The sequence below is a fragment of the Cervus canadensis genome, chromosome 7 (assembly GCF_019320065.1).
Source record: "Cervus canadensis isolate Bull #8, Minnesota chromosome 7, ASM1932006v1, whole genome shotgun sequence".
Taxonomy (NCBI): Eukaryota; Metazoa; Chordata; class Mammalia; order Artiodactyla; family Cervidae; genus Cervus; species Cervus canadensis.
In genome coordinates, this window is record NC_057392.1 from 56,349,348 (window position 1) to 56,376,766 (window position 27,419).

At 40.7% G+C, this 27,419-nt stretch overlaps 2 protein-coding genes and 1 long non-coding RNA gene across 4 annotated transcripts in view; 1 reads left to right on the forward strand and 2 right to left on the reverse strand.

Moving 5' to 3' along the window:
* Positions 1-25,054, reverse strand: KNG1 (kininogen 1). Of its 2 annotated transcripts, XM_043473463.1 has the most exons (11): positions 24,624-25,046; positions 22,261-22,371; positions 21,185-21,269; positions 17,776-17,948; positions 16,536-16,643; positions 12,321-12,405; positions 10,074-10,246; positions 4,086-4,193; positions 3,882-3,968; positions 2,310-2,387; positions 1-235 (listed from the first exon to the last, which is right to left on the reverse strand). In XM_043473463.1, exons 1-11 carry the CDS (start codon positions 24,813-24,815, stop codon positions 125-127), a joined length of 1,311 nt encoding a protein of 436 aa, XP_043329398.1. In that variant the 5' UTR covers positions 24,816-25,046; the 3' UTR covers positions 1-124. The 2 variants fall into 2 exon arrangements, with proteins under 2 accessions (XP_043329398.1, XP_043329397.1); XM_043473462.1 differs by lacking the exon at positions 1-235 and having other exon boundaries at positions 1,399-2,387; positions 24,624-25,054.
* The window catches only part of LOC122444820, a 22,516-nt gene continuing 1,165 nt past the window's right edge, over positions 6,069-27,419 (forward strand). The window contains exons 1-2 of the long non-coding RNA XR_006270358.1: positions 6,069-6,162; positions 20,911-21,111. This is a non-coding gene — a long non-coding RNA (uncharacterized LOC122444820). The remainder of the gene's footprint in view (positions 6,163-20,910; positions 21,112-27,419) is intronic.
* Positions 13,987-14,779, reverse strand: LOC122444818 (40S ribosomal protein S6). The gene has a single exon (XM_043473472.1). It carries the CDS (start codon positions 14,736-14,738, stop codon positions 13,989-13,991), a length of 750 nt encoding a protein of 249 aa, XP_043329407.1. The 5' UTR covers positions 14,739-14,779; the 3' UTR covers positions 13,987-13,988.

Consider the following 27,419-nt stretch of genomic DNA (forward strand, 5'->3'; position numbering starts at 1 on the left):
GGAGCATAAAGACAGAACTTTATTTCACTCAGCCACAGAGGGATAAAATGGCATTCTTCTCTAATTAAATTCTACCCCATCTTCTCGTCCTTCCACGCAGGGCTGCTGACAGAGGTTGTCGGGGCTATTGTGCCAACTGCGGAGATTCTGCCGGTAAATTGACCTCACCCTGAGGTGCTGGCTCTGCCCCTGCCTCTTGAGGTTGGCCCTTGTACTCGCAGAACCTTACATGCCTCTGTAAGTATAGTAAAACTCTGTTAACAATCTGAGGGTATCATTCAAAGAGAGGAAGATGAAGCCACTAATTGACAAGATGAGACCTTTTTCTGAGATCATTGGTTCTTTATTTGCAAGTATAGATAATATTTGGAATGAAATAAAAACTCAGAGGCTCAAATGCAACCAGTAAGTTGAAGAAACAGTGACATGCATCCACAGGTGAGTGTAGGTGTATAAAGCCCTATTTCCCTAGGCGAAAGCACAGCAGGGGTTGTGAAAGACATGCCTCCCTCACATGATCAGTAAATTAAAGATAATCATATTATTCTCGTCTGCAAAAGCCCATATACTTCAATGTTACAGCAAAAGAAAATGCAACTATAAAGGGAAGAACTAGGAAGAATTTCTCATAAAATTTCTGAAAATTTGGGAATTCCCTGGTGGTCCAGTGGCTAAGACTCTGCGCTCCTGATACAGGGGGGCTGGGTTCGATCCCTGGTCAGGGAACTAGATCCCACATGCCACAACTAAGACTCTATGCAGCCAAATGAATAAAAATAAATGTGAAACAAAAAAAAAAAAAATTTCTGAAAATTTGCATCACATCTCATGATATCCCCTTATCAATTATTAAAAAAAGATTTCCTCAAGCAGGCCAGCCTTTGTGTTACTTCTGCTTTCCATCCTTATCATTAAACTCAGAGCTATTGGACAGCAAGGATTACTCAGTCTAACGCTGACAACATACAAACAAACAGAAAACTCCTATTTGAAAGCCCTATTGCAAAGCGTAGTTAATGAGTAAACAAATTACTGACTCACAAGAAACACTCTCAGCCAGAAAAAGAATTATCAGAATAGCTTTGTCACATGGGAGTAACTGTTTGAGATTACTAGCCCATTTTGGAAACAGAAAGTCAGTTTATTTTCTCTGTCTTCCCTTTGGCCCATCTGTCTTTCTCTCTTGTTCCTCTTTGACCTCTGGAGGTTTTTATTATTATTTTTTCTCCATTAAGAAGTTCAGCGTTCAGTCTCTTAACTTCCCTTATTGCCACATATGGACCAGATGTTACAGTTTATTCAAAATGTCAAGAATCTTTGTATGAAAATTGATGGTGTAGGTTTTAAGGTACACATTCATTATCAGAAAAGCAGCTGCAGTAGGCCACAAGTATATTAGTTTGTCCATTTTCTGTGCTAGTTAAGAAAACTTGGGAGGAAACCTCAGAAAGGAGTTAGAATTCTGCACACAGTTTTATGTCATCCATAGAGATTGATGGTGTTCCCATGGGGAGTCTCACCATTTATTTCTCTCTAGGCTGTTCTGAATGTTCATGGTTTTTGTTGTATTATATGAGGATCTTTGGACAATGGGGACAGGGGTTGATGAGATGTTAAAGAAATACCCCTGGCTGCCTAAATTAAGAAAGAGCATCAAAGAGATCGAAATCATGAGACTCTTTCATTTCCACAGTTGGATTCACTCCATTAACTGGCTTCCAGGGGCGACCAGGACATTTGGGGGAAGTTGTTTCTGGAAAATCCGAAATCAATTTAAATGCAAGGCTCTCTGGCTCTATCTGGATGTCAGGGATCCAGTCATCATCACTCTGTGTGGGAGGTGGTAGTGTATTAGGCATCACAGTGGCAATGAGATCTGAGTCCTGAAAGTCAGGAAAGGTAACTGCTACACCTGGCTGGGCTAGGGAAGGGAGAGGTGTTGTCTTTTCTGTCTTCTCTTGCATCTGTGCAGAGGATGTAGTGCTATCTTCATAAGGACTTGCCAAATAGTGTGTTCTCCAATCATCATGCTTTCCATTGTTTTTTCCTTTGTTTTTATGTTTTCCAGGGCCATGACTATGCTTATGTCCATGGCCAAGACCATGTTGCTTTTGATGTCCGTGGCCAAGATGGTGACCCTTACGGTGCCCATGGCCTTGGACATGCTCATGTTTATGGCCAAGGCCAAGGCTGTGTAATTTTATTTGCTTTCCATGGTCCTGGCCATGCCCATAAGTGGGTCCTTGTTCTTTTCCTGAATCCTGCTCTTCATCTTGTACAGGTGACATGGCAGAGTAGGGTAGACTTACAGTTGTTTTTTCTTCAGTTTTCATCACTTGTACCGATCGGAAAGGTGAAAAACCCGGAGGCCTTTTCATGAGTGAGGTCTAAACAGGAAATATTAAGATGAATGCATTACTGTGAAAATCACACTATCAAAGAAGAAAGAAGGGATGGGGGCCTGACAATGCTATCTCAGTTTATGATGGGGAATGTCTTTGCCTGATTTTAAGTGCTATATACATTAATATTCCATAAAGGATAAAAATGAATAATTTTTTCCTCTTTTGATTGATTTTATAATTTAGAGATATTGATTCTTCTTCCTAATAATACTCTAAAATAGAGTTTTTAATCAGGAAAAACTGGATGGTTAACTACATAATCTCTAGGGTACCCTCTAAGCCTATGGTTCCATAAGCCATGGCACATTATTTATTAATTGATACTATTTCTATTAGCACATTACTGCTTTTAATCCAAAAAGACCTTAACTGACTTTAAGAATGGAATAGATAAGCAGCATATATCCATAATCACTCCGTTGAATTGAAACACATTAGGATATATATGTTCACAAGCTTGAAACACAGCCTTTGTATAATGTTTGTATTAGACTATATACATACCTACATATGGCAAAAACCTAAATGCAGAACAAAGGGAGCAGAGCCAACTTGCATTGAAGCTATGGCTTTGTGGGTTATTTCTACCTACACACTTAGCTGTGAGAACGTGGTGGTTGGAGGCAGTGTTTGGTGATTCAAAGAGCATGGTCTTTGAGGTCAAACAAGTCACAGCCTACTAGTTACCAGCATGATGGTGAGCAGAGCAGGCTCTGATTTGACCTAGATTTGTGTCTGAGCACCACTAGCTTCACTTCCCTTGTGTGTAAAATAGGAATAATAAAATCACCTGCCTCATAGAGTTGTCAGGAGAAAAATATGTGTCAAGTCCTCAGTACAGTGTCTGAGATGGAGGAAGCACTTGATAAAGTTATTATCCTCTTTAGGACTTTAGCATCTTTGTAATTTTTCATGTCTAAATCTTGAAAGTGGGGAAAGTACTACTTACCTCCCAGGGTTCTTTTAAGAAGTAAAAAAATGATGCAAATTAATGCTTCTCAAACTTGCATATGGGTATGATTTCCCTGGGGACTGTGTTAAAATATAGCTTTTGATTCAGGAAATGTAGAGTGGGGTATGCGACCTGCATTTTTCCCAAGCTCCTTGGATGTGCTTCCCTAAGAGAACCTGTGGACTCACGGGATACTAACCGTGTCTGAGAAGTGATTAATGGGACAGCTGCTCTCCCTTTCTAGCCATGAGAAGAGAGATCAGCATAGAAATGTGAGTGTTCTCCCCATTTTAAAAAGATAGTCCTCCAATTCATGTAAATAGTGATTCATTTTCAACCTCCAAATATGATTTTTCAGAATGAGCATAACTTGAAATGGCAACCCACTCCAGTGTTCTTGCCTGGAGAATCCCAGGGACGGGGGAGCCTGGTGGGCTGCCGTCTATGGGGTCGCACAGAGTCGGACATGACTAAAGCAACTTAGCAGCAGCAGCACCCCAAACCAACTGCAATTAGAATCATACCTGTCCAAGTGACTGACAGTTGACAGTAGGGTAAATTTTTTCCTCCCAAGGCACCACATAAACATCAGCATCACAGTTTAGAATTAGCTATCCATGAAAATCGAAGCCAAAAGAGAAAACAGTGTTATTCATGGGATACATAAATAAGCATAAAACATCATACAGATTTCCAGGGAATCAGTAAGACAGCTGTATTATACTCACACCATGTCTATTGATCTCACAACTCTTGGTCAGCTCTTTATTACTTCCCTTAGAACATGTGGTTTCCCTTGCTATGAACACAATAGAATACTTTGTTCCAGCTACCACCTGGAAAATGAATTAGCACAAAATAGGAGCTTAATTAATGCTGTGTAATAAATCATACATTTTATCATAAGGGCTTTTAGGAGAGAATCTTGACATTTTAATTATGTACTGAACAAATGAGTTACCCTCAAAAAGTACAAATATTTGACAACAAAACTTTGTATGCACGTTAAAATATTTGGCAATTGGGCTTATTTCCTTTTTTAAATGGAAAAAGAAAACCATGCAATCATTTTTATTTTTATATTTTCCTTAGTTTTATTGTTCAGCAACTGCAAGATTCACCAGCAATTCAAAGGCTCAAGTCATAATATGTACAATCTAAGACGAGTAGGAAGAAAACTTAAATATTTCCTTTAAACACACCTTTTTGTTCTACGAAAGCTTGAATCAGAGAAATACTGAGTTAGTACTGCTATAGGAATTATGTGGATTAAATTATGTGATTAGGAAAGTTCTTTGGATTTCTAGCTTGCTTCTCCGAGGTGGTTTTTTTTTTTTTTTTTTAGTATTAAGAGACTATTTTAAGCTCTAGCAAGTTTTAATCATTATATAATACTATCTGCTGTTAACATTTGTGGCTCAATTTTTTTCTTTTTGGTCTAGAATACATGTATTTCATTTACTTCAAAAGTAAAAGTCCTTGTGTGGTTTTTTTCCAATACACTGACTTCAACAAAATCCCAAGTACAGTTTTTTTAAAAAGGCTTACAGCCTTTACATACTTGAAAAATATACTTTATAAAATGTTTTAAAATTATATAGATAAATTTAAAAGGTAGTTAACGTGGCCCAATTTTCAGACTAAGTTATTCAGCATTTCATTCTAGGATTTTTTTTTTTTTTTTAAATATTTATTTATTTACTTGACTGCACCAGGTCTGAGTTGCCACATGTAGGATCTTCAATCTTTGTTGTGGTATGTGGGATCCTTTTAGTTGTGGCATGTGGGATCTTTAGTTGCACACACAAACTCTTAGTTGAGGCATGTGAGATCTAATTCCCTAAGCAGGGATCGAACTCAGGCACCCTGCATTGGGAGCGTGTAGTCTTAGCCACTGGACCACCAAGGAAGTCCCTCATTCTAGGATTTAAAATGTGTGTGTGCACCAAGGAAAACAGATGTGAAAGAGACACGTGTACCTCAGTGTTCATCACAGCACTGTTTATAATAGCCAGGACATGGAAGCAACCTAGATGCCCACCAGCAGACGAATGGATAAGGAAGATGTGGTACATATACACTATGGAATATTTCTCAGCCACTAAAAAGAATACATTTGAATCAGTTCTAATGAGATGGATGAAACTGGAGCCCATTATACAGAGTGAAGTAAGCCAGAAAGATAAAGACCAATACACTATACTAACGCATATATATGGAATTTAAAAAGATGGTAATGATAACCCTATATGCAAAACAGAAAAAGAGACACAGATGTACAGAACAGACTTTGGGACTCTGTTGGAGAAGGCGAGGGTGGGATGTTCAGAAAGAACAGCATTGAAACAAGTATACTATCAAGGGTGAAACAGATCACCAGCCCAGGTTGGATGCATGGACAAGTGCTCAGGGCTGGTGCACTGGGAAGACCCAGAGGGATGGGATGGAGAGGGAGGTGGGAGGGGGGGATCGGGATGGGGAACACATGTAAATCCATGGCTGATTCATGTCAATGTATGGCAAAAACCACTACAAAAATAAAAAAATTTTAAAAAAGTGTGTGTGCATAATATTATATAGTTATCGAAAAGAATATATTATACATACCTGTTTCCTAGAAGGTTGACCATTATTGAAAAAATAAAGTTACAGAGTGATAGTATAATTCCATAACGTAACAGTCTTCCCTTTCTCTTTGTGTTTTTTTGAAAAGCATGGAGGAATTACAATGGGAGGAGGATGAAGAGAGCAGAGTCACAGAAAGAGCTAAGTTACTCCTCTACCTTTTCTGGCATCATTTTCTAGGTAAGCAAAGTAAAATTTTTAAGACAATTTTGATAACTTGTAAAACTCCAGATGTGTATAAGCTGGGCAGGGAAGTCCAAAAAGTGTTTTAGAGTGTATACATTGGTGATCATGAATTTTGTTGCTTAATTTGAGAGTATACTTTAATCCAGTTTTCTGACATTGTTGTTGTTAAGTAGTCACTCAGTTGTGTCCAGTTTCATTGAAACCGCATGGACTATAGCCCACAAGGCTCCTCTGTCCATGGGATTTCCCAGGCAAGAATACTGGGGTGGGTTACCATTTCCTTCTCCAGGGGATCTTCCTGACCCAGGAATTGAACCCCAGTCTCCTGCATTGCAGGTGGATTCTTTACCTCTGAGCCACAGTTGATTAATATGATGTTGCCTAGGAAAGTTGACAATATATGACAAAAAACACAGCTGTTGGCTCAATTCTATTCAGGGTCCACAGAGGAGGAATAAAGTAGACCTAGTAATATCTTGTGTTTAAGAACCTCAAAATCGCATCTATATTGCTGTTCTTATCAGAGGTGTTCCCTGCTTAAGTCCATCCTGTCCAAGTTTTGTTTTTAAAGTACAGAATACTACTTAGTAATGTAAGTTCCAAATGCCTAAGACATTTAAACTAAATAAGCTAGAAAGGTACAAAAAACATTAATCAGTTCTTAGGATGATGAGGCTTTTCATAGGTGAAAAGCAGAGGAAAGAACCTAAAGGAAGGGGAAAATGTGGAAATTTGACTAGACAAAAATGAAAACTGATTCTCGAATGTCACAGTGAATAAAGTAAAGGTAAACTGGGAAAAATATGATGTAGGGTCAATATTCTTATACACAGAAAGTCCAACACTAAAGAAATGAACCAAGGACATAACCAACTCTTTTGGAGAAGTTAAAAAGATCATTACTCCAGAACAAGTTGACTTTCATTAACAATCAAGGATATGCACATTTAAAAAGCTATATACAACATCATGTTTAACCTTGCATCTTGTCAAGGATAAAAAACAGAGATGACACCTGGCCAGGTGTGGGAAACATGCAATCTCAGTCACTGCTGGTAGTATTCGAATAGGTCAAGTCAAGACCATCAGCCAGTGCCTTACATCCACATGGTGTGAAGGTACATTGATATAATTGCAAATCATTTGGTGATCTGTCAATTTGCATCATAAATCTCAGACATCTACATATTCCTTGACCTTTCTAGGACTTCTTGTCAAAGGAAAATTCCTGAATGTGCACCCACAGATCCTTGAAGTGTACTTATCTGAGCAGAGGCAGGGAAGAACATTAACAGCAGCCGTGGGGATAGGGCAAAATGAACAGCATGTGACAGAAATCACAACCGTTCACATGAGAAAACAAAGGATATAAGAAATGTTTGGTATCTGAAGTATGAAACCAACCTGGAATGGACATGTTCCCAAATAGGACTAAACATGCAAAGCCAAGGCAAGAATAAAATTATAAAACAAATTAGCAATTTGGCAAATGGGTCACTAAGAGACTGGCTATTGCAAATTCATTATGGTAAGCTGATTTCCAATAAATCAGCTGCTTCCACTAGGGCTGCCTTGAGTGACCAAATTGCTCTCTTTAAATGCAAAAATAAGTAAAGAGTAACCTCTTAAAAGTAAATTTGAAATTCTCACAATATTCCAGATTACTTTAACAAGTAAAGGGATGTAGCTTATTCTATTGTGGTTTTCCTTGTACCCTTAGCATAAACACATCCATTCTAGTATGTTGACTAAATTATAGAAAGAACTGGGACTACCAAGAGGACTAGATATACACACTTGAGAATGAGTGGTTCTCTCCTGACAGCAACTTTTTGACATGCATTATGTGGTGGAGTACTGGACTGTCCCTGCATCAGTAAGAATAAGGGAATTTTACAGAAAAACAGAGCAAGAAGAAAAGCTGACAAAGACAAGAGCAGCATGAATTGGTACTCCTTTCAAGTAAGCCTAACATAGCTTATGTGCTAGTGAAATCAGGGAGAGGATATGGCATCCAGAAATAAGTGTGTGAGTAGGAGAGAAATCATAGTGTCAGTTTTGATTTATTTTAATACGGTTGGTTTAGGTCTTCCTCCACCCCAGCATATAAAACTAATACAGGAAATAAGGAAGATTACAATCAACAGCCCTCTGTGACATCACCTAAATGCTATGAATAATCTGAGACATTTCTTTCCAGTATTTTTTTCTGTACTTTTTAATAATATGATCGAGAACAGAATGTTTATTAAATTTTATGGCCCCCTTTTTCACTGCATAGTATAACACAAGCATTTTCTACATCAAGAACTCCTCACAAAGATTTAAAATTGCTGCTTAATACTCCATTGTAAGGATATGCTGGACACAATTTGATCATTTCTATATTATTGATCATTTTGAGAGTTTACCATTTTATTTTTTGCTTTTATAGTTAAAGCTGCAATGAATATTATTGTATTTAAAGAATTTTTCTATTTTATATTTCTAGAAATTCAATTACTGAGCCAGAATTATGAACTTTTAAAGTGAGATTTTCTTTGTAGACTATAAAGATCATGTTTTGTGTGTGTTAATCACTTAGTCGTGTCTGACTTTTTGCCACCCCATGGACTGTAGCCCGCCAGGCTCCTCTGTTCATGGAATTCTCCAGGCAAGAATACTATAGTGGGTTGCCATTCCCTTCTCCAGGGGATTTTTCCCAACCTAGGGATTGAACCTAGGTCTCCAGCATTGCAGGCAGATCCTTTATCTTCTCAGCCATCAGGGAAGCCTATGAAAATCATGTTTGTTTGCTATAATAGTTTTTTCCCTTTGGTCATGTTGCGCAGCTTGTGGGATCTTAGTTCCCTGACCAGGGTTTGAACCATGCCCTCAGTAGTGACAGTGTGAAGTCCTAACCACTAGACTGCCAGGGAATTCCCAGTTTGGCTCCTTTTTGATGACTTTTCTTTAGCTTGTATTTGGGGAAGCCAGTTTTCAGGTCCCATAATAGGAATCTGTCCATAAATACATTGGTCACATGCTATTGGAGTTGGAAGGGATTTGGGCTTTTCTGATCCAGCCACAAAGGTTTCATGAGTCTGAATAACTGCCCAGGGTCACCCAGGATGTGAGTGGCAGATGCTGTTGCAGAGCTAGGCCCTCTGACCTCCAAACAAGGATACTCCTTAACCTCTATGACAGGCATGGAAGGAGAGATGAATTCCTAGAGGGTACACTTGTAGAGGGGAATGGCACCCCAGGCAGGGGAAAAATGACATGGAGATGAGCATGCAAAGAAAGTCTGGGCAATGACTGGCTGATGTAGTGGAGCCCAAGGCACTGAGTGATGTTATAATGAGAGATGGATCTAGAAAGGCAAAGGATAAGTCTTGCTTTTCCTAGCTCTCAATTTTCTTAATTATACAAGTTGCTAGTACTTATATGGCACTTTAGATTTTGAGAAGTGACTGATATGTTATTTTTTTGACCCTTCCTATAGTCATTTATGGGCTTCCCTTGTAGCTCAGTCGGTAAAGAATCTGCCTGCAGTGCAGGAGACCTGGGTTCAATCCCTGGGTTGGGAAGATCCCCTGGAGAAGGAAATGGCAACCCACTCCATTATCCTTGCCTGGAAAATCTCATGGACAGAGGAGCCTGGTGGGCTGTAGTCCATGGGGTCGCAAAGAGTCGGGCATGACTGAGCAACTAACACTTACTATAGTCCTTTATGGCTAGAAAACGGAGACAGTGCTTTAAATGACTTGTCCAAGATCACACATCAAGCATGCTGTGAGGTTGGGACTTGAAATTCAAGTCTACCAAATCCCATTTGTCAGGTGCACTGTTTCCCAATCCAGAGCCAAGATCAGTGGTAAAATTAGTAAACAATTTGCATTAGACTATCACTATAATTTACAGACCTGTACTGTTGCTTTTTTCACAGTGTCAATCTTGAAATAGAAGGTTCCATTATTCTCTGCATTAAGCTTTGCGATGGAATGGTTCAGAGGCTCCTCCAGTTCTGGGCTGTCAACAGGTATAGGTTGGGGGCAGCCAGCACAAAGCCTGATGGGTGGTTGTACAAAATCCTCCCCTGAAAGAGGCAGGTTTTATGTCAGTGTATGCCCTGAAGGGGCAATCTAGCCTAGTACCTTTTCCACGTGTGATCCAGCGTCCACTGACAGAGGGCCATGTGGCAGCCCAAGATCCAGCAGTGGAGGTTGTCTATCAGACCTCCAACTGACTGTCTCTCCTCCTCTTTTCCTCAAGTGTGTTTAGGGAAACTTTCAATCAGAAGGTGACTCAATCAATATGCTGCCCTTTTCTTAAGTCTTTGCATTTTTGATGGAAACTGTAAAAAGCAATGCTTAATGTAAAGGAATGATTTTCTAGTGGGAAAATTTTAAATCCTATGACTCTGGTGAGCAGGAAACTTCAGTAATGCTTCATATTGTGCAATGTACACAGCTATCTTCCAAGTATGAGAAAAGCCAACCCTTGGTATAAGAATGTTCAAGATGAGTCCAGATGTTCAAGCTGGATTTAGAAAAGGCAGAGGAACCAAAGATCAAATTGCCAACATCCGTTGGATCATCGAAAAAGCAAGAGAGTTCCAGAAAAACATCTACTTCTTCTTTATTGACTATGCCAAAGACTTTGACTGTGTGGATCACAACCAACTGTGGAAGATTCTTCAAGAGGTGGGAATACCAGACCACTTGACCTGCCTCCTGAGAAATCTGTGTGCAGGTCAAGCAGCGAACAGTTAGAAATGGACATGGAAAAACAGACTGGTTCCAAATCAGGAAAGGAGTACATCAAGGTTGTATATTGTCACCCTGCTTATTTAACTTAAATGCAGAGTACATCATAGAAATGCTGGGCTGGAGGAAGCACAAGCTGGAATCAAGATTGCCGGGAGAAATATCAATAACCTCAGATATGCAGATGACACCACCATTATGGCAGAAAGTGAATAAGAACTAAAGAGCCTCTTGATGAAAGTGAAAGAGGAAAAAAAAAAAGGAAGTGAAAGAGGAGAGTGAAAAAGTTGGCTTAAAACTCAACATTCAGAAAACTTAAGATCATGGCATCCAGTCCCATCACCATGGCAAATAGATGGGGAAATAGTGGAAACTGTGACAGATTTTATTTTGGGGGGCTCCAAAATCACTGCAGATGGTATGGCAGCCATGAAATTAAAAGACACTTGCTCCTTGGAAGAAAAGTTATGGCCAACCTAGACAGCATATTAAAAAGCAGAGACATTACTTTGCCAACAAAGGCCCATCTAGTTAAAGGTATGGTTTTTCTGCTAGTCATGTATGGATGTGAGAGTTGGGCTATAAAGAAAGCTGAGCACCAAAGAATTGATGCTTTTGAACTGTGGTGTTGGAGAAGACTCTTGAGAATCTCTTGGACTGCAAGGAGATCCAACTAGCCCATCCTAAAGGAAATCAGTCCTGAATATTCATTAGAAGGACTGATGCTGAAGCTGAAACTCCAATACTTTGGCCACCTGATGCAAAGAACTGACTCATTTGAAAAGACCCTGATGCTGGGAAAGATTGAGGGTGGGAGGAGAAGGGGACGACAGAAGATGAGATGGTTGGATGGCATCACTGACACTGTGGACATGAATTTGAGTAAGCTCCGGGAGTTGGTGATGGACAGGGAAGCCTGGCATGCTGCAGTCCATGGGGTCTCAGAGAGTCCGACATGCCTGAGCTGACTGGTATAAGAAATACTAACTTGACCTTAAACGTGCACTATCACCCTTTCCGCATGTTATAACATGGAAAGGAAAAAACCTTTAATTGAAAGGATCTTATTCTGAGTAGTTAAAAATGAGATACAGCTTCCCCAGTTCACAATATCTGATGCAGAGACAGCTGGTGTAACGAGAAAGACCAGCTGACGTAATCAAAGGGCAGCTTTGCCCAGAAAACAGAAATTTTTCCTTCTGTCACCGTATTCTCTTTGGCCACTTGCTGAACCGTCTCAGGTGAACCTGCTGTAGCACAGCGGGGCAGGGATGGGACCCAGTGTTCCTAGTAAGGTCTGCGGGTCATGTAGACTTTATCATGGGAACCAAAGCACAATATCTATGGAAAGACCTAGCCAGTTGTCTGGGACCAACATGAATACCAACACGTATTATCCCTTACCTGGATAAAGGTCACATTTCTGCAAGAAGGAAGCAATTCTTAGCTGGGGATCCACATGTGCTTTATCTGTACATTCACCAATATCCTGTTTTTTAAAAAATCATATAAGAACATGTAAATCCATGGCTGATTCATGTCAATGTATGGCAAAAACCACTACAATACTGTAAAGTAATTAGCCTCCAACTAATAAAAATAAATGAAAAAAAAATTTTTAAAGCGTATAAGAGCATATATTAAAAATGTTTTTAAGAATCTTTAAATGACTAGTAAAATTAAAAATAGGATGTTGACTCTGCAAATTATTGTATAGAGAAAAACAAAGCAAAACATAGTCTATATTCAAAAGACGGAAAAAGAAACAATGCAAAAGTAGTACCACCACCGACAAATACACACACCCAAACACGCAGAGACATGAAATAAGATGACAAGAATACCTAATGTAGAAATAGTAACTATACAAGTGAGTGGGTAACATTTTCTCTTAGCAAGACAAAGACTTTCAGATTAAGTTAAAACCAAAGTCAAGGTACTCCATCTTCAAGAATAATAGCATATAATAAAAAACATAATGAAAGATTAAACATAATGGGGAGGGACTTCCATGGTGGTCTAGTCATTAAGTTCCCATGCTTCCACTCCAGGAGGCATGGGTTTGATTCCTGGTTGGGGAACTAAGATCCTATAGGCTGGGTAGCACAACCAAAAAATAAAAAAATTCAAAAAATTTTAATGGAGTAAAATAAACAGAAAGGATAAGCAAAGCCACATGAAGCAAGTGTTAAGTCACTCAGTCATGTCTGACTCTTTGTGATCCCATGGACTGTAGCCTGCCAGACTCCTCTGTCCATGGGATTCTCCAGGCAAGAATACTGAAGTGGGTTGCCATTTCCTACTCCAGGGGATATTCCTGACCCAGGGATGGAATCTGTGTCTCCTGTGTCTCCTGCATTGGCAGGCAGATTCTTTACCAACTGCATCACCAGCCAAAACATAGAAATAGCTTTACTCTAAAAGATGTTTGGTGAGGTATTAATCATAATAAAAACAGAAACAACATATTTTGTTGCTTTTGAACACAGGACCAAAAATAGGAAAGTAATTTAAAAAGCAATCTATGGTATCGTCACTAGGATATTAAAAGTTATTTAAAAAGAAGTTTATCGAGAGTTTTAAAGACATAGAAAAAAAATGTAGCATGTAAAGTAATTACAACTAATAAAACACACACACACAAAACGGTCAAAATTGGCCATATTCCCCACCAAAAAAAGACAAGAAGGAAATACACTCAGATAACTTTGAGTGGTTGGAAATATGATATAACATTATTTTTTCCCTTTGTTTTCTTAGTGTCTTGAAGATTCCTATAAATGTATATTTCCAACAAAAGAATACACATGAATATAATAAATGTCATGTTTTTTAAAGATATAGGAAATACCACACTTACAATACCTCAATTTTGGATGGGGAGAAGTATACTGGAGGTAACTCAAAAGTTCTCAGTATCACCAGCACCTTTGGTCTACCTGAGAAACTTTTGATCATCTGACCCCAGACCAATTAAATCAGAAGGTCTGGGGGAATGGTTTGGGAATAGGTGTTTTTTTTTTTTTTTTTTTTTGATGTCTGATCTTATTTATTTGTTACTCTTAGAACATCTCATTTTTGACTGGACTCAGACTTAGAAGTAGAAGCTCTCAGAGAGGACAGCCTCCGTCTCTTGGCAATCTGTTCCTGCCGTTTTTCTTTGGCCTCCTTCATTCTCTTGGCCAAAAGTTTAGCATATTCTGCAGCCTCTTCTTTGTTTTTCTTAGTACGCTGTTTCTTCAGAGCAATACGCCGGCGTTTGTGTTGCAGAACTCGTGGAGTCACGAGACGCTGAATCTTGGGTGCTTTAGTCCTAGGTTTCTTACCTTCTTTGTTTAGGGGCTTTCGCACAACATACTGGCGGACGTCATCTTCTTTAGAGAGATTGAAAAGTTTGCGGATTCTGCTAGCTCTTTTGGGACCCAGGCGACGAGGCACTGTAGTATCAGTGAGTCCAGGAATATCCTTCTCCCCTTTTTTCACAATGACCAAGTTGAGAACACTCAGATTGGCATCCACAATGCAACCCCGTACAGATTTGCGCTTTCTCTCTCCAGTCCTCCTTGGTCTGTAACAGGAATGCCCCTTACTCAGTAGCAGGCGAACTCGGCCATGGGTCAAGACACCCTGCTTCATGGGGAAACCCTGCTTATCGTTCCCGCCACTGATTCGGACCACATAACCCTTCCATTCTTCACCCAGAGCGTCAGCAGCAACTTCTGTGGCCATACGCTTCTCGTAGAAGGTACGAAGTTTTCGTTCATCGTCCACTTCAATGAGCTTCTGGCAGCCAGTGGCCGGGAAAGAGATGTTCAGCTTCATTCTGAAGTGGCCGACAGCCTCCGAGGCGCCACGAAAAAGAGCGGGAATAGGTGTTTTTTAAAGCTAGGCTAGTGATTCTAAGGTGTAACATGACTGAGAACTGCTTAGGAAACTCCTTAAATCTTTGCTTTTCAAATTTTAACGTGCAGATGAATTGCCTGAGAATCTTGTTACGGATAATATGCAGATTCTCATTCAGTAGATGTAGGTGGACTTGAGATTCTACTTTTCTAAGATGCTCCCTGGCGTTGCTGATGCTGCTGGTCTTTGGACCACACTTTGAATAGAAAGGCCTTCAATCTTACCAACTGTGGGCAAAATAATTCATTTGCATTTTATGTTCTTTAATTACTGTAATAACTCTGTGAGATAGATACTATTATTCTTCACGATTTTACAGATGAAGAAGTGAAAGCTTAGGACAATTACACCAAAATCTGACTGGCTTTGTTACCTCAACCAGCCTTTGCATTTCTGTGTTGCAAAGCAAAAACTTACCTGGGGCTTTTATAAACAGATGCAGCAAGATTAAAGCTAGATAACATTTAGGCCTATATAACCTCAATTTGAAGCTAAGCATAAAAAACAGAAGATATTATAGATGCTTAAAAGGCCAGATTCAATTAAAACTGACAAAGTTACACAGTGACTAGAACCTATGATTTTAGAGGGTTTCTCTCTCTCTCTTTTTTTTAATTATTTTTAAAAATTCTGGTAAAATATATATACAATTTGCCATCTTAACCATTTTAAAAATAATTTATTTATTTTTGGCTGTACTTGGACCTTTGCTGATGTACGGGCTCTTCTCTAGTTGCAGCGAGTGGGGCTACTCTCTGGTTGCTGTCCGGGCTTCTCACTGCAGTGGCTTCTCTCATTGCAGAGTACAGGCTTTAGGGTGCTTGGGCTTCAACAATTACAATCCTGGGCTCTGGAACACAGGGTCAGTATTTGGAGCACACCAGCTTAGCTGCTCTGCAGCATGTGGGGTATTCCCTGGTCAGGGATTGAACCCATGTCTCCTGCATTAGCAGGCAAATTCTTTACCACTGAGCCACCAGGGACGCTCCTTAACCATTTTTAAGTGTATAATTCAGGGACATTTTACAGGGTTGTGCAATCATCCCTACTATCTATTTCTAATAGTTCTTATCACCTAGAAAGACTAGGCGAACAGACTTGCAGCCACCCCTTGCTTAAAGAACAGCCTTCTGCTAAAGTGCATATACCCCTGGGAAGGACCTCATGCCTGATCATCTTAACATGCATTAATTGCTGCCACCTTGAAATGCTCTCTTTTAACATAATTTTGGTTCAGTAATAAGTAATAAGTAATCATCCTAGAAAGGGTCACTAAGGGAGAGAGACTCAGGATGTACTTATTAAAGAGAAAAGTAGGGGAGGGAGGGTGAGAAAACAAGCAGAGACAGTTGGAAGTATTGTCCTGGGTAGAGTTCAGAAGCCTTGTAAGGCTGTTGAGCACACAGAAGGAAAAGATAGGAAAGCGTGAAGACATGAAAAGACAAACTTGACTGTGGCATCATTTTGTCTCAGGCTATTGCTAGTCCCTGGATACATCTGTAGATGCTTATTGCCAGATGTGTAGACTCTGACCACTAGGTAAGCAGCTTGACAGGTGACATGAGTTTCACATTCTCAATGGGACATGAAAGGGAACTGTTGAATGTCATCTAAAATTTTAGTGATTGAGTCTTCCTGGACAGCTGAGTTCCCACACCTATAAATACTGGACACAAAAGGCTAAGAACTTTATAATTAGATTTTTTGCCTACTTACACCATGTGAAAGGGACTTGCAGTCTGGAGTTAAGAATGGAAATTTCTCCTTGGAACAATTAGTTTGTGCAATTGAGTAAGTAATTTCATAGTTCCATCCAGCCACCACCTGAAACAATTTTGGATTGAATATTTAAAGGTCAGTTTAAACATTATTCACAGTGTTAGAAGGAGCTTAGAATAATATCTGGCATTTGGTAAGTGTTCAAAAATACAAGCTATTATTATTACTAGGCAAAAATCATTACCAAATTAATATTGAGCACTTTATGATGCTCACACCCTTCAACACAACACACACATACACACATACAGCTACACATCTGAAAATGAAAAGCAATTTATAGATAGAGTTTTCTTAAGTAAGACCTAGCAATATTTCCTCTGTGGACAGCAGGAAAAAAAATGATCTGTTAAATTTTGTAAAATATTAATAATGCTTTTCTAGGTGGATAAAGAAAACTTGGGAGCTGGAGTGGCTTTAACCAGTAGGTCCTTAGGCTCCCAGACTGCCAGGCAGTAAGATTTCTCCTGCTTTATCTGAAGTGGGTCCCACCCTGATAGCCGGATATGAACAGAACCAAGCAGAGCTTGCATCTTGTATGAAGGCAAGCTCCAGAAGGTCAACTAAAGGTCAATTAAAAGCAAGGAATGCTACTGACCAAAGTAAGTCCTCCATAATTAGAGGCTGAAATTCAAGGGGCTCAGTCAACTGTCAGTAAAGGCTTCAATGGAAAAACCAGATTTATTAATACAAGTATTTGCTCTTTTCTCTATTGAAACAGAGACTATAATTTAGAGGGTACCCAGCAACTGTGCCAACCTTTTTAGGTACATTTTAGTATTGGGGGGTCATGTTTGCCTCATGACAGCTAGGTGATGATAGAGTCTTTTTAAAATCCTAAGGCCAGAATGATTTTTTTTTCCACCAATGACTTTTCCATTTCACAGCACAAGCAGAGCTGACCACCCATTCATTAAAAACAAATCTCCCAGGAAGGAAGTCTGATTAGCTTCCTTTCCCCTCTTTACACACTGCAGCATCCAAATCACTGTGCCTGTGGAGAAAGCTTTTGTTCTCCCGAGCTGGTCATATGAGAACACGGAAGAGTTCCTCACCACCACCTGTGGAATCATGTTGTCCTCTGGCCAAAGATTTATTTTAGATAATGAAATTCTAAACCTTAAAGGTCTAACACATTTTAGCAATACTATGGCAAGAGAAAAATTAAAGAACAGACCTGTCTTTGGGCTCTTTTTACTTCTTTCAGATCAAAGAGGTGGGAATGACTGGTGTTTTTGTTAAAATGTTGGATGGCATGTCTCAGAACAGGCTCCAAGTCGGGGCTCCTGGTAGATATGGGGTGCACACAGCCAAGGCAGTCATACTGCGCTGTCACCACGGGGCCCTCAGCTTGACAAAGAGTAGGCAAAAGGGCAGCGTTAAGGAGCGAAACCTACATTCACATACATTGCCCTGAATAAGTCAGATAACTCATCAATAACAAGCCTTGATAACAAACTTTCCAGTAAACCCTAGTAAGCACTAGAAAAAAGAGAACACAAGTCTGCTTTTGAGCCAGAGAAGGCCCACCATCCACTTAGGAACATCTTGTATGCATTCTGTTGTGCATGGTTATTTAAAATTTAAAGTCACTTAAAATTACAGGAGTGATACACGAATCTATCCTCATAAAAATCAAAACATTACAGATGTATTTTAAGTTACTTTTCAGTGTTAATGAAAGCCCCTTGAAGCTAGACTCAGGGTGTAATACATTCTGTATGCTTTCTACTGAACAAATATGTATTTCACACCTGCTATAACATGTCCTGTGCTGAGCCTGGCTGTGTGGATACATAAATTCGTGAGTAATATTCACTGCCATGAAGGAGTTGGACAAAGTCAAGGGGAAGAGATAGAACTGGAGATGGATGATTTCAGTATAATTCAGCAAGAACTTGGAAAGGCAGGAGCCCAAGAACTTGGAAAGGCAGGGAAGACTTTTCTGAGGAAAACAGGCTAAGCTAAGAAGGGTGAAGAGCAGTCAAGGTAAACCTCACAACCCAAGGTGTGAGGCCTGAGGAGAAGGGACAAATGGGTCTGGATGAAGCAGAATGAGGCAGGGACAGAGGTGTGGGACACGGTGTACACACATCTTATCAGTTTATAGCGGGAGACAGGGAGGGGTGATTTGAGGTCTGAGCAGTCAGTAGGGAAGCAGGGAAGCAGGGGCTTCCCTGGTAGCTCAGCTGGTGAAGAATCCTCCTGCAGTGCAGGAGACCTCGCTTCGATTCCTGGGTCGGGAAGATTCCCCTGGAGATGGGATAGGCTTTCCATTCCTGTATTCTTGGGCTTCCCTAGTGGCTTGTAGCTCAGATGGCAAAGAATCCGCCTGCAATGCTAGAGACCTGGGTTCCACAAAGAGTTGGATGCGATTGAGCACAGAACTCAGCAGTCAGTAGAGAGGCCTCTGTTGTGCAGCCTGAACTGTGCTCTGTAGGCATGGATTCCTATCTATCTTCCTGGGTCACCCTCTCCTTTGACGACCCTGACGTAAGCTATGGCGCCCTCTCCTGGAAGATGCACATACCCACAACTTTGTCCGCTCAGCTGGGGGCCTTTCCTAGACCTTCGGAAGTGAATTAAGAATGGAAAGCAAGCCCTTAGGGCTTCCCTGAGGGCTCAGTATTCTTGCTTGGAGAATTCCATGGACAGAGGAGCCTGGCGGGCTACAATTCATGGGGTCGCAAAGAGCTGGACACAACTGAGCGACTTAACGACACTTTTCCTGTAAGAACGGGAAGCCACTGAACGGGTTTCAATAAAACAATGTAAAATATGTTTAAAAGGAGAGAGTTTGTATTAGATTACCAGTGTTCATAACACACAGCCTTCACCCCCTGATCAGCGACAGCACATGTGGCAAAAAGGGGAAGTAATGAAGGAGTCCTGGGTCCCTTGACCCTGGGGTTCTCTCTATCCAAGGATGTAAGATCCCTCAGTCAGCACAACACAACCCCCTTTGCAACTGTGTGTCAGCTTTCTTTCCATAAACATGTGTCAGGAAAAGACTTACTGGGAAATATTCATAGCTTTACCCCCTCCTTTCCTTGTAGACGTTAGACTGAATCAGGGTAATGGGCAAAGTTTAAAAACCTAGGGGATTACATGGGAAAGAGGAGAGAAATGACTGATGTGAAAACAAACAAAAAAAGATGAACACAGAAGATGAAAGGGGGAGATGGAGAAAAGCCCAGAGGCTGGTTTGCCTGACCTCAAGGGCAGCTCCCAGCTAGGGTGGGGGAAGAGATGGAGCAAACTTCTGAGGGTGAGAAGAGCAGGGAAAGATGCAAACTCAATTTTTCTGGGTAACAGAATGATTTTCCACCCTGCCCCAGTTTCTAGAGAGACTTTTAAATTAAAGTTTTAAATTTTTGAAATTCCAAAACATATCTGGCCAAAAAGGTTTCAGATAAAGCATTATGGACCTAGCAGTAATTTCTGAAGGTGTGGCAGAAAGCATTTTCTCTCATGGTAGTACGTGCTGTGCTCTGGCTAATGTTAAAATCTGCTTATAATATAGAGTTCTTAAGCTAAATAATAAAAAGCTATTCCCATCAGAAAATCTTAATGACTTGTGATTTCTGTCACAAGACTATCTTTCTTTGAATGCAGCTTCTTGCAAGAATGGGAACTCAAGGGATGCAGTTTCTGTGGGTACCCTATGGATGATTAAGGCTGAAATAGAAGAGTTACCACTACAGTGAGGGTCACCAGGGTGGCTGAAGATGCTGTCTGGAGCTCACTTGTAAGCAAAGGCCAGTTCCAGGACGGCTTTTGTGACTGACATCACCTAGATGTGTCCATCCTTCTGTACCTGGCACCTCTGCCACAAGAGGAAAGGAGCTAACAGTGGTTATCTGTTGATAAGCTGCTCCATACTTAGACTCTAAAGGAATTTCATTTATGAAGGGTCTATTCCAACCACTCTGCTAATTACTAGCTGCGGGATCTTGGGCAGGATATTTGCCTGTTGTGGGCCTTAGTTTCTTCATCTGTGAACTGGGATATTACTATTTGAGTCATAGAGTTGTTTTGAGGGTTAGATATGTTACTGCACATGAAGTGATTAGAACTGTGGCTGGTAATAAGTGCTTAATAAATGTTAATTGTTACTACTTTTATCTTGATTATCATTAATACATTATAAAGATTACATCTTCAGATGTATCATCTAGTTTCACCCTAAAGAATGGTACAAAGTGGGAATTATTGTTATCTCCTTTCACAGGTAAGGAAAAATGAAGAAAGTGAGAGCTTTCAAAGATTCCAGGCCGGATCTGACTCAAAACCTGTGCTTTTCTCATGCTAGGATGCTACCTACAGTTGAGGCCAGTTCTGTGTCTTCTTATTCTTTCACACACACCTAATACAACGCAGCTCCTGAGGAAGAGAATCCGGATGACACCAAGGGGATGATTGGCATGAGCCTGGGCCCACCTCAGGAGTCTGCCGCTCCACCCCTCCACCGCCCCCACAAGGCTGCAAATGGTATCGCCACTGCCGCCCTCAGGTAAAGGGTTTTTGGCACCATACCGAAAAGGTTTATTTCCCCCCAGGGCAGCACCAGCAAACACATCAGCTACCTGGAGTGATCAGGCAGGTCTGGGTAGCCACGGAGAACTTCATATTCCCTCTCTTGGCCACCGTCGCTGTGCACTCTCCTGTGGCCTATGAAAAAAAAAAGATTTATCCTAATCTTTCAGATGAAATCCACTTAGTACTATTGCTAAATATGGCTTTCCTTTTTAAAATCTTGTCAAGATTTTTTTTCCTAAGCAGAGTTTTGAGGCACAAGAATAAGTATTTTTCAGCCAAATCATTATTTTTTAAAAGTCACCAATATTCATGAGATAGAGGGGAGGCACTCTAAATCATGAGATTTTAAAGTATGAATCTTTGTTTTGAGCTCTGGAGATATTTCCTCTCCATCAAGATGCACACCATGGCTGTGAATCAGCCTGCTAAACTCCTTTTGATTAACCTCTCAATTTCAGTGTTCAAACTGCATCCAGGAAGCCAGGGTTTTGACATTGAAGAAATGGCTCCCTGGATTATGAGGAGATTGGCTTGGTTCCTGGCAGGCAGCATCACAATCTCCCTCAATTATTATGGCCAGACCAGCAGCTGTGCTGTGCCAGGGCAGGGTAGACATTAGGTTAAGACCCCTTGTTATTAAAACAAAATCATTTGCATAATGTGTCTCATTTCTTCCTTCAACAACCTCATGAAGTCAATTTGATCTCCCCTTGCAAGGGAGCACACTAGTTCCAAGTGATCAGCTGGTTGAAGGTAGAGCAGGATTGGTACTCAGGACGGCTCAGGTGAAGCAGCTACACTGTCCACTCACCAGCCCCAGGTCTCAGCCAAGTATTGATCTGTTGCCTCTCTGGGGCCTGGCCCACATATCCCTGTTGGGCACTAGAGTCCCCTTCCTGTTGGAGGGCTTTCTCCATGTTTGACTCTGGCCTGCGGGCCTCTCTACGCCCCTTCCACCTATGTGAGAATACAGACATCAAGCATTTGACTGTTCTACACAGTTGAGGGTGTATGTGCATCCTATAAAAGCAGCCAGCAATGTTAATCATCTCCAGCACTGGTGCACAAGTCTGGCACGCTTGTCAGAGAAAAACGGAGCCTCAGGAACAGTCAACATACTCACAGCTTGTGTAGAGTCCTTGTAGTCACAGTCCTGCCAAGTTTTGTTACTTTGAAAAGGACAGTCGCCCTCCTTGATTTGGTACTTCAGGGAATAAAACATGTCAGGATCATCCTGAAAAACAGCACATGGATAGGTAGGTCTCATCTAATGGACCCAATAGCACATCATTTGAGATCTGGTACAGTTATGAACATTTGACCTCTATTTGATTCAGTTAAGGCAAAAACATTTATTAAAATATTAGAAAAATATTGAAAGTTTATAAATATTTGCTTGGAAGAATTTGTAACATACTATTTACAAATATACATATTTTTAAGTTACAAAGTAGATCCATAGTATTAGCCTATTTTATTTATTTATTTATTTATTTATTTATTTATTTGGCTGCTCTGGGTCTTAGTTGTAGCATGTGGGATCTAGCTCCCTGACCAGGGGTCGAACCTGGGCCTCCTGCACTGGGAGCTCAGAGTCTTAGCCACTGGACCACCAGGGAAGTCCCGTATTAGCCTATTTTTGTAGAAACCAATTTATACATAAACATATGATTTTTAAAACTCTGGAAAACTATGCAATGAAACTGTTAAATATGTGTCTTTCAGTGGTGGGAGTACAGTTCTCTTTTGCTTTTCTCTTTGAACAAACATTCCTGAATTATCTATTTTTTAAAACAAACATCTATCATTTTTACAGTTAGAAAACAAACCATATGCCTTTTTAAACTTTGAAAAAAAGTTACAGTTATCTGGATGGTGAGACTAATTATGAGTAATTTTAGTATTTTTGTTTGCATTGTTTTGCTTTCTATTTAGTCTAGCATGTCATGAAATAATAAATAAACCTTTTAAAGTTTAAAGGTGCTGAGTTAGATGAACTTCCAGATGCAAAGCTTTTCAGTTGGTAGGTGAGAGTAGGGAGGCCCCAGGTGGATGGCATATGGCTTAAGCAGCCTCCCCATCTTGGAAAGGCAGAACCAGCCCGGGATTGCAGGTCTCCTGACTCACTGGGAAGTGCTCTCTCCACAGTATTTGCATCTGGGAGGTGATGTCATCAGACAAAACAGACTCTGAGGTACTGTCCAGTTTCAGATTTTAATAAAACCTAGGTGATCATGGTATAGGCAGTGTCCACATGGCAAAGTAAAGATGAACAGTGATTCTATGGGCATTTTAGAATAAACTAGAATAAACCACATTTGCCATGGATGTCAACCAATAAAGACGACACCAATAAACTGTTGCCAGAGAACCCTAAGACTCACACGTATGCACAAGTATGTGAAACAGAAAGACTGGATTTTCAGAAAACAACAACAAAAAACCTGTATCCACTGGACTTTTTCCTTTCTCCTCGTCATATCAAATAGCCGTTTGTTTGGTTTTTTTTCCACCAAAGTAATCGATAGCTTAACTCACAGAAACACAGTGTTTTATAGTGAAATTCATTTAAATAAACTATTGAAAGATTTGTATTTCTTAAAGTCACACACGCTGTCAGGCTTTGTCTCCATCCTGGGTATATCAATCAGTGATTTAAAAAAAAAATACTAAAAACCAGCTAGAACATGGCTGTTACCTTGATGCATTGAGCCACATTGATTTCACGATAGATATTTTGTTCAACACAGCTGGCTCCTCTTAGACAAACCTTCCCTTTCCCCAAGCATAACTGAGGTTTAATTGACAAATAAAAGTTGTCTGTACATTGTGCAATGATTACCACAAACAAGCTAATTAACACACCCATCACTTCACAGAGTTACCTTCATTTTTGTGGTGAGAACACTTAACCTTTTAAAAAATTTCCAGTAAAGCCTTAATAACTGTAATCACCGCACTGCACATTTGATCCTCAGTACCTATTCTTATAACTGGACATTTGTGCCCTTTGACCAGTGTTTCCCCATTTCCTCCACCACCCAGTTCTGGCAATCACCATTCTACTTCTGGTGTCTGTGAGATGGAATTTTTAGATTCCACACAAGTGAGATTGTATATTTCTTAGATGTACTTCTTTAAGAATGGGCTTTCCTGGTGGCTCAGTGGTAAAGAATCCAGGAGATGTGGGTTCAACCCCTGGGTCAGGAAGATTCCCCTAGAGGAGGAATTGGCAACCCACTCCAGTATTCCGTTCTGGGAAATCTCATGGACAGAGGAGACCCGCAGTTTCCAGTCCATGGGATCACAAAAGGGTCGGACATGACTTAGCAACTAAACAACCACAAAGCTTCCCTTTCATTGTCAGTTCTCTGGTGATTGGGGTGCATGTGTGGGGGTGGGGTGGGGTTGGGGGTGAGTGGGGCCTGGGCTCCAAGTGACAGCACAAATCCCAAGTGACCTCAAGGTTAAACACAGCTCACTCACCGTTCTGGTGACCTCGGTTACGCGGTACAATACAAACTGGTTGTCAGCTTTGTTTCCACTGTTATGTTTCTTCAGAGCAGTGTCCACAGCTTTAAATACATCTTGGTCATTACAGTCGATTTCTTGAGAGGACTCTTGGGCTAAACTTGGTAGCAGCCTGGAGCAAAGGAAAAGGATGGTGATCAATTTCATGATTTAACAGTCTCCCTTTAGGAGTTTCACCAGGAATTGGGAGTCAGCTGGGAGCCAAGACACTGATTTTAACTAGCTTCAGCCTCTGTCTCCTCCGGGCTCTGCTCTCTCTGCCCCAGTGCTCCAGGACACTGGCTGATTCCTGCTGCCGTGCACTATTTGCCCTATTCCAAAAGGACAAAGGACCCTGCTGGGTTATCCAAGCAGATTTCAGGCGGAAACATTACAACACTGGGGTGGTTGATCTGCTTGTTTGCATTTGGGGAGCATGTAGGACCACAGAGCTCATTTCCCGGTGATTGCACAACTTTGTTGAGCAAATCAGAGCAGACTCTCATAAAGGAGGAGGGAAAAACCCACCAGTCACCTCTGTTATTCCCGTGTGACTTTCCCAAAGCCATTTATGAAGGTCACTGCATGTGACAACAGTGCCACAGTAGGTACAATGTGCAGACACCTTATGTCAAATTTCTCTGCAGGGTAACTAGCTGCAAAGAAGCAAACTTCCCGCAGTCATATTGAGGCCTGGAGAACCCATGCACCAGGACGTCACGGGTGCTGGGGGGTCCCACATCAGGATACTGGTGCAACTAAATATAAAACATGGCCATCCTTTCTGTGGTCTGTGGTCAAGCCAGGCTCTCTCTCCACTCACTTGCATTAGTTCTAGAAAGGAAAATGCTCCCCGAGGGTGGAGGAGACAGAGGAGAAGCACAAGAAGAGATGAGTTGGGTGAAGCCCTGTGTCCCCAGTCCTTGCTTCTGGTTTGATGGCTGTGGGTGTCCTTCACTGCCAAGTCTCAGCCACCTGTCTGAGAAAGACCAATTATTCCGGGAAGGGCTAAAGATGAGGCTAAAGATGAGGGCTAGTCCCTAGGAGATGTTTACCCTCAAGTCTTATCCCCCTCCCCCATAAAAAAGATGTTTGATTTCTTTGTCGTTGATAGGGTCTCTAGCTCAGCAATTCAGTCTCCCCAAGAGTCCTTGGAAAAGAGGAGTCAGTGTGGACTGATTGGTGGCAGAGTGGCAAGAACATGACACTTGATCCCAAACTTGAATCCAGTCTAACCCTGCTCCTTCATTGCTCTGTGATCCTGAGCAAGTCAGGGTCATATAACCTTTCTGAGCTTCAGTTTCCTCCTCTGTAAAATATAGAATACTATCTTCACTTGTTTTTTAAAGAAGTGAATGTTAATATAATACATGCACAGCACCTGCTAATTAGTTCTTACAAATTATAAATACATTTAGAGTAGGATGGTTAAAAATCCATGACTTATGGAAGTGGTTTCAGGTGCATGGTGATGGTATGTGTGTGGTGTGGTGTGTAGGAAAAAAGCTAAGGGTGAAAGAGACTTGGGTAAATTCCTAGGCTGAGAAGGAGTGGTAAAGAAGGAGATATGGGTTTGATCCCTGGGTTGGGGAGATCCCCTGAAGAAGGAAATGGCAACTCATTCTAGTGTTCCCACCTTGGAAATCTAGTGAACAGAGGAACCTGGTGGGCTACAATCCATGGGGTTGCAAATGGTCAGATATGACTCAACAACTAAAAACAAAAACACATGAGATGACAGATGTTAACTAAACTTATTGTGATGATTATTGTGATTACTGTGATTATTATTCACAGTTATGTAAATCAAATCATCATGCTATACACCTAAAATTTATACAGTGATGTGTGTCAGTTATTTCTTAATAAAACCGACAAAAGAATTAAAAACACAGGACTTGGCAGTGTATGGACATGTGTGTCTGTTCAACCACACAGTTGTGTCCACTCTTTTTTTTTTAATTTTATTTTTTTAGTTGTGTCCACTCTTGCAACACCATGGACTATAACCTGACAGGCGCCTCTGTCCATGAGATTTTCCAGGCAAGAATACTGGAGTGGGTTACCATTTCCTCCTAACGTGATTTTCCCAGCCCATGGACTGAACCCATGTCTCCTGTATCTCATCTCCTGCATTACAGGCAGATTCTTTACCATTGTGCCACCTACAGGAAATAAACAGCAAAGGATATGACTTTGGAGGAGGTTGATCTGGATTGTAATCCGAGCTCCACAATTTACTTACTGTAAGATCCTAAAAAAGTAATTAAACTTCTTTGGGCCTCATCTTTCTTCCTTAAAAAATAGTAATCACGGAAGCCCATTTTCCTTTCCTCCTTGAGATACAGCTAGGTTTCATTTCCTGAAGCCACAGTGATGATACTGGTATTCAGTACTAGTGTTTAATAACTAGTATCATGCAAACACTGACCAAGCAGACCAGATACAACTCATCAGAAGACTCACCAGCCAAAGACAATTACTGGGACACCCCACTGAACGCCAGCCCTGCAGAATCACATTTCTCCATGAAGGCACAGACACAGTGCTGGCAGCTTGATTAGAGAATGGAGAAAGGTGAAATCCAGGAAGACCAAAAAAAAAATAAATAAATAAATAAAAAATACATAGCTTAATAACTCTCAGAAGCATTTGAGCAGTATTTTATAATTTATTAAGTCCTTTCACAAACATTGCTTGAATTATTAAAACAGTTTCCTGGAAAACACAGTATTGAATCCTCTCAATTCATTTCAATTAAATGCATTCATA

Bases quoted from the DNA above. Each gene is read 5' to 3' on its own strand.
- KNG1 (XM_043473462.1), bottom strand. From the start codon at position 24,815: ATGAAATTGATCACCATCCTTTTCCTTTGCTCCAGGCTGCTACCAAGT. The intron at 22,372-24,623 runs GTGAGTGAGCTG...GCTGTTTTTCAG, and splicing joins TAACCGAGGTCACCAGAACG to GATGATCCTGACATGTTTTA. The intron at 12,406-16,535 runs GTAAGTAGGCAA...TTTAAAAAACAG, and splicing joins GCAAGTCCCTTTCACATGGT to GATATTGGTGAATGTACAGA.
- LOC122444818 (XM_043473472.1), bottom strand. From the start codon at position 14,738: ATGAAGCTGAACATCTCTTTCCCGGCCACTGGCTGCCAGAAGCTCATT.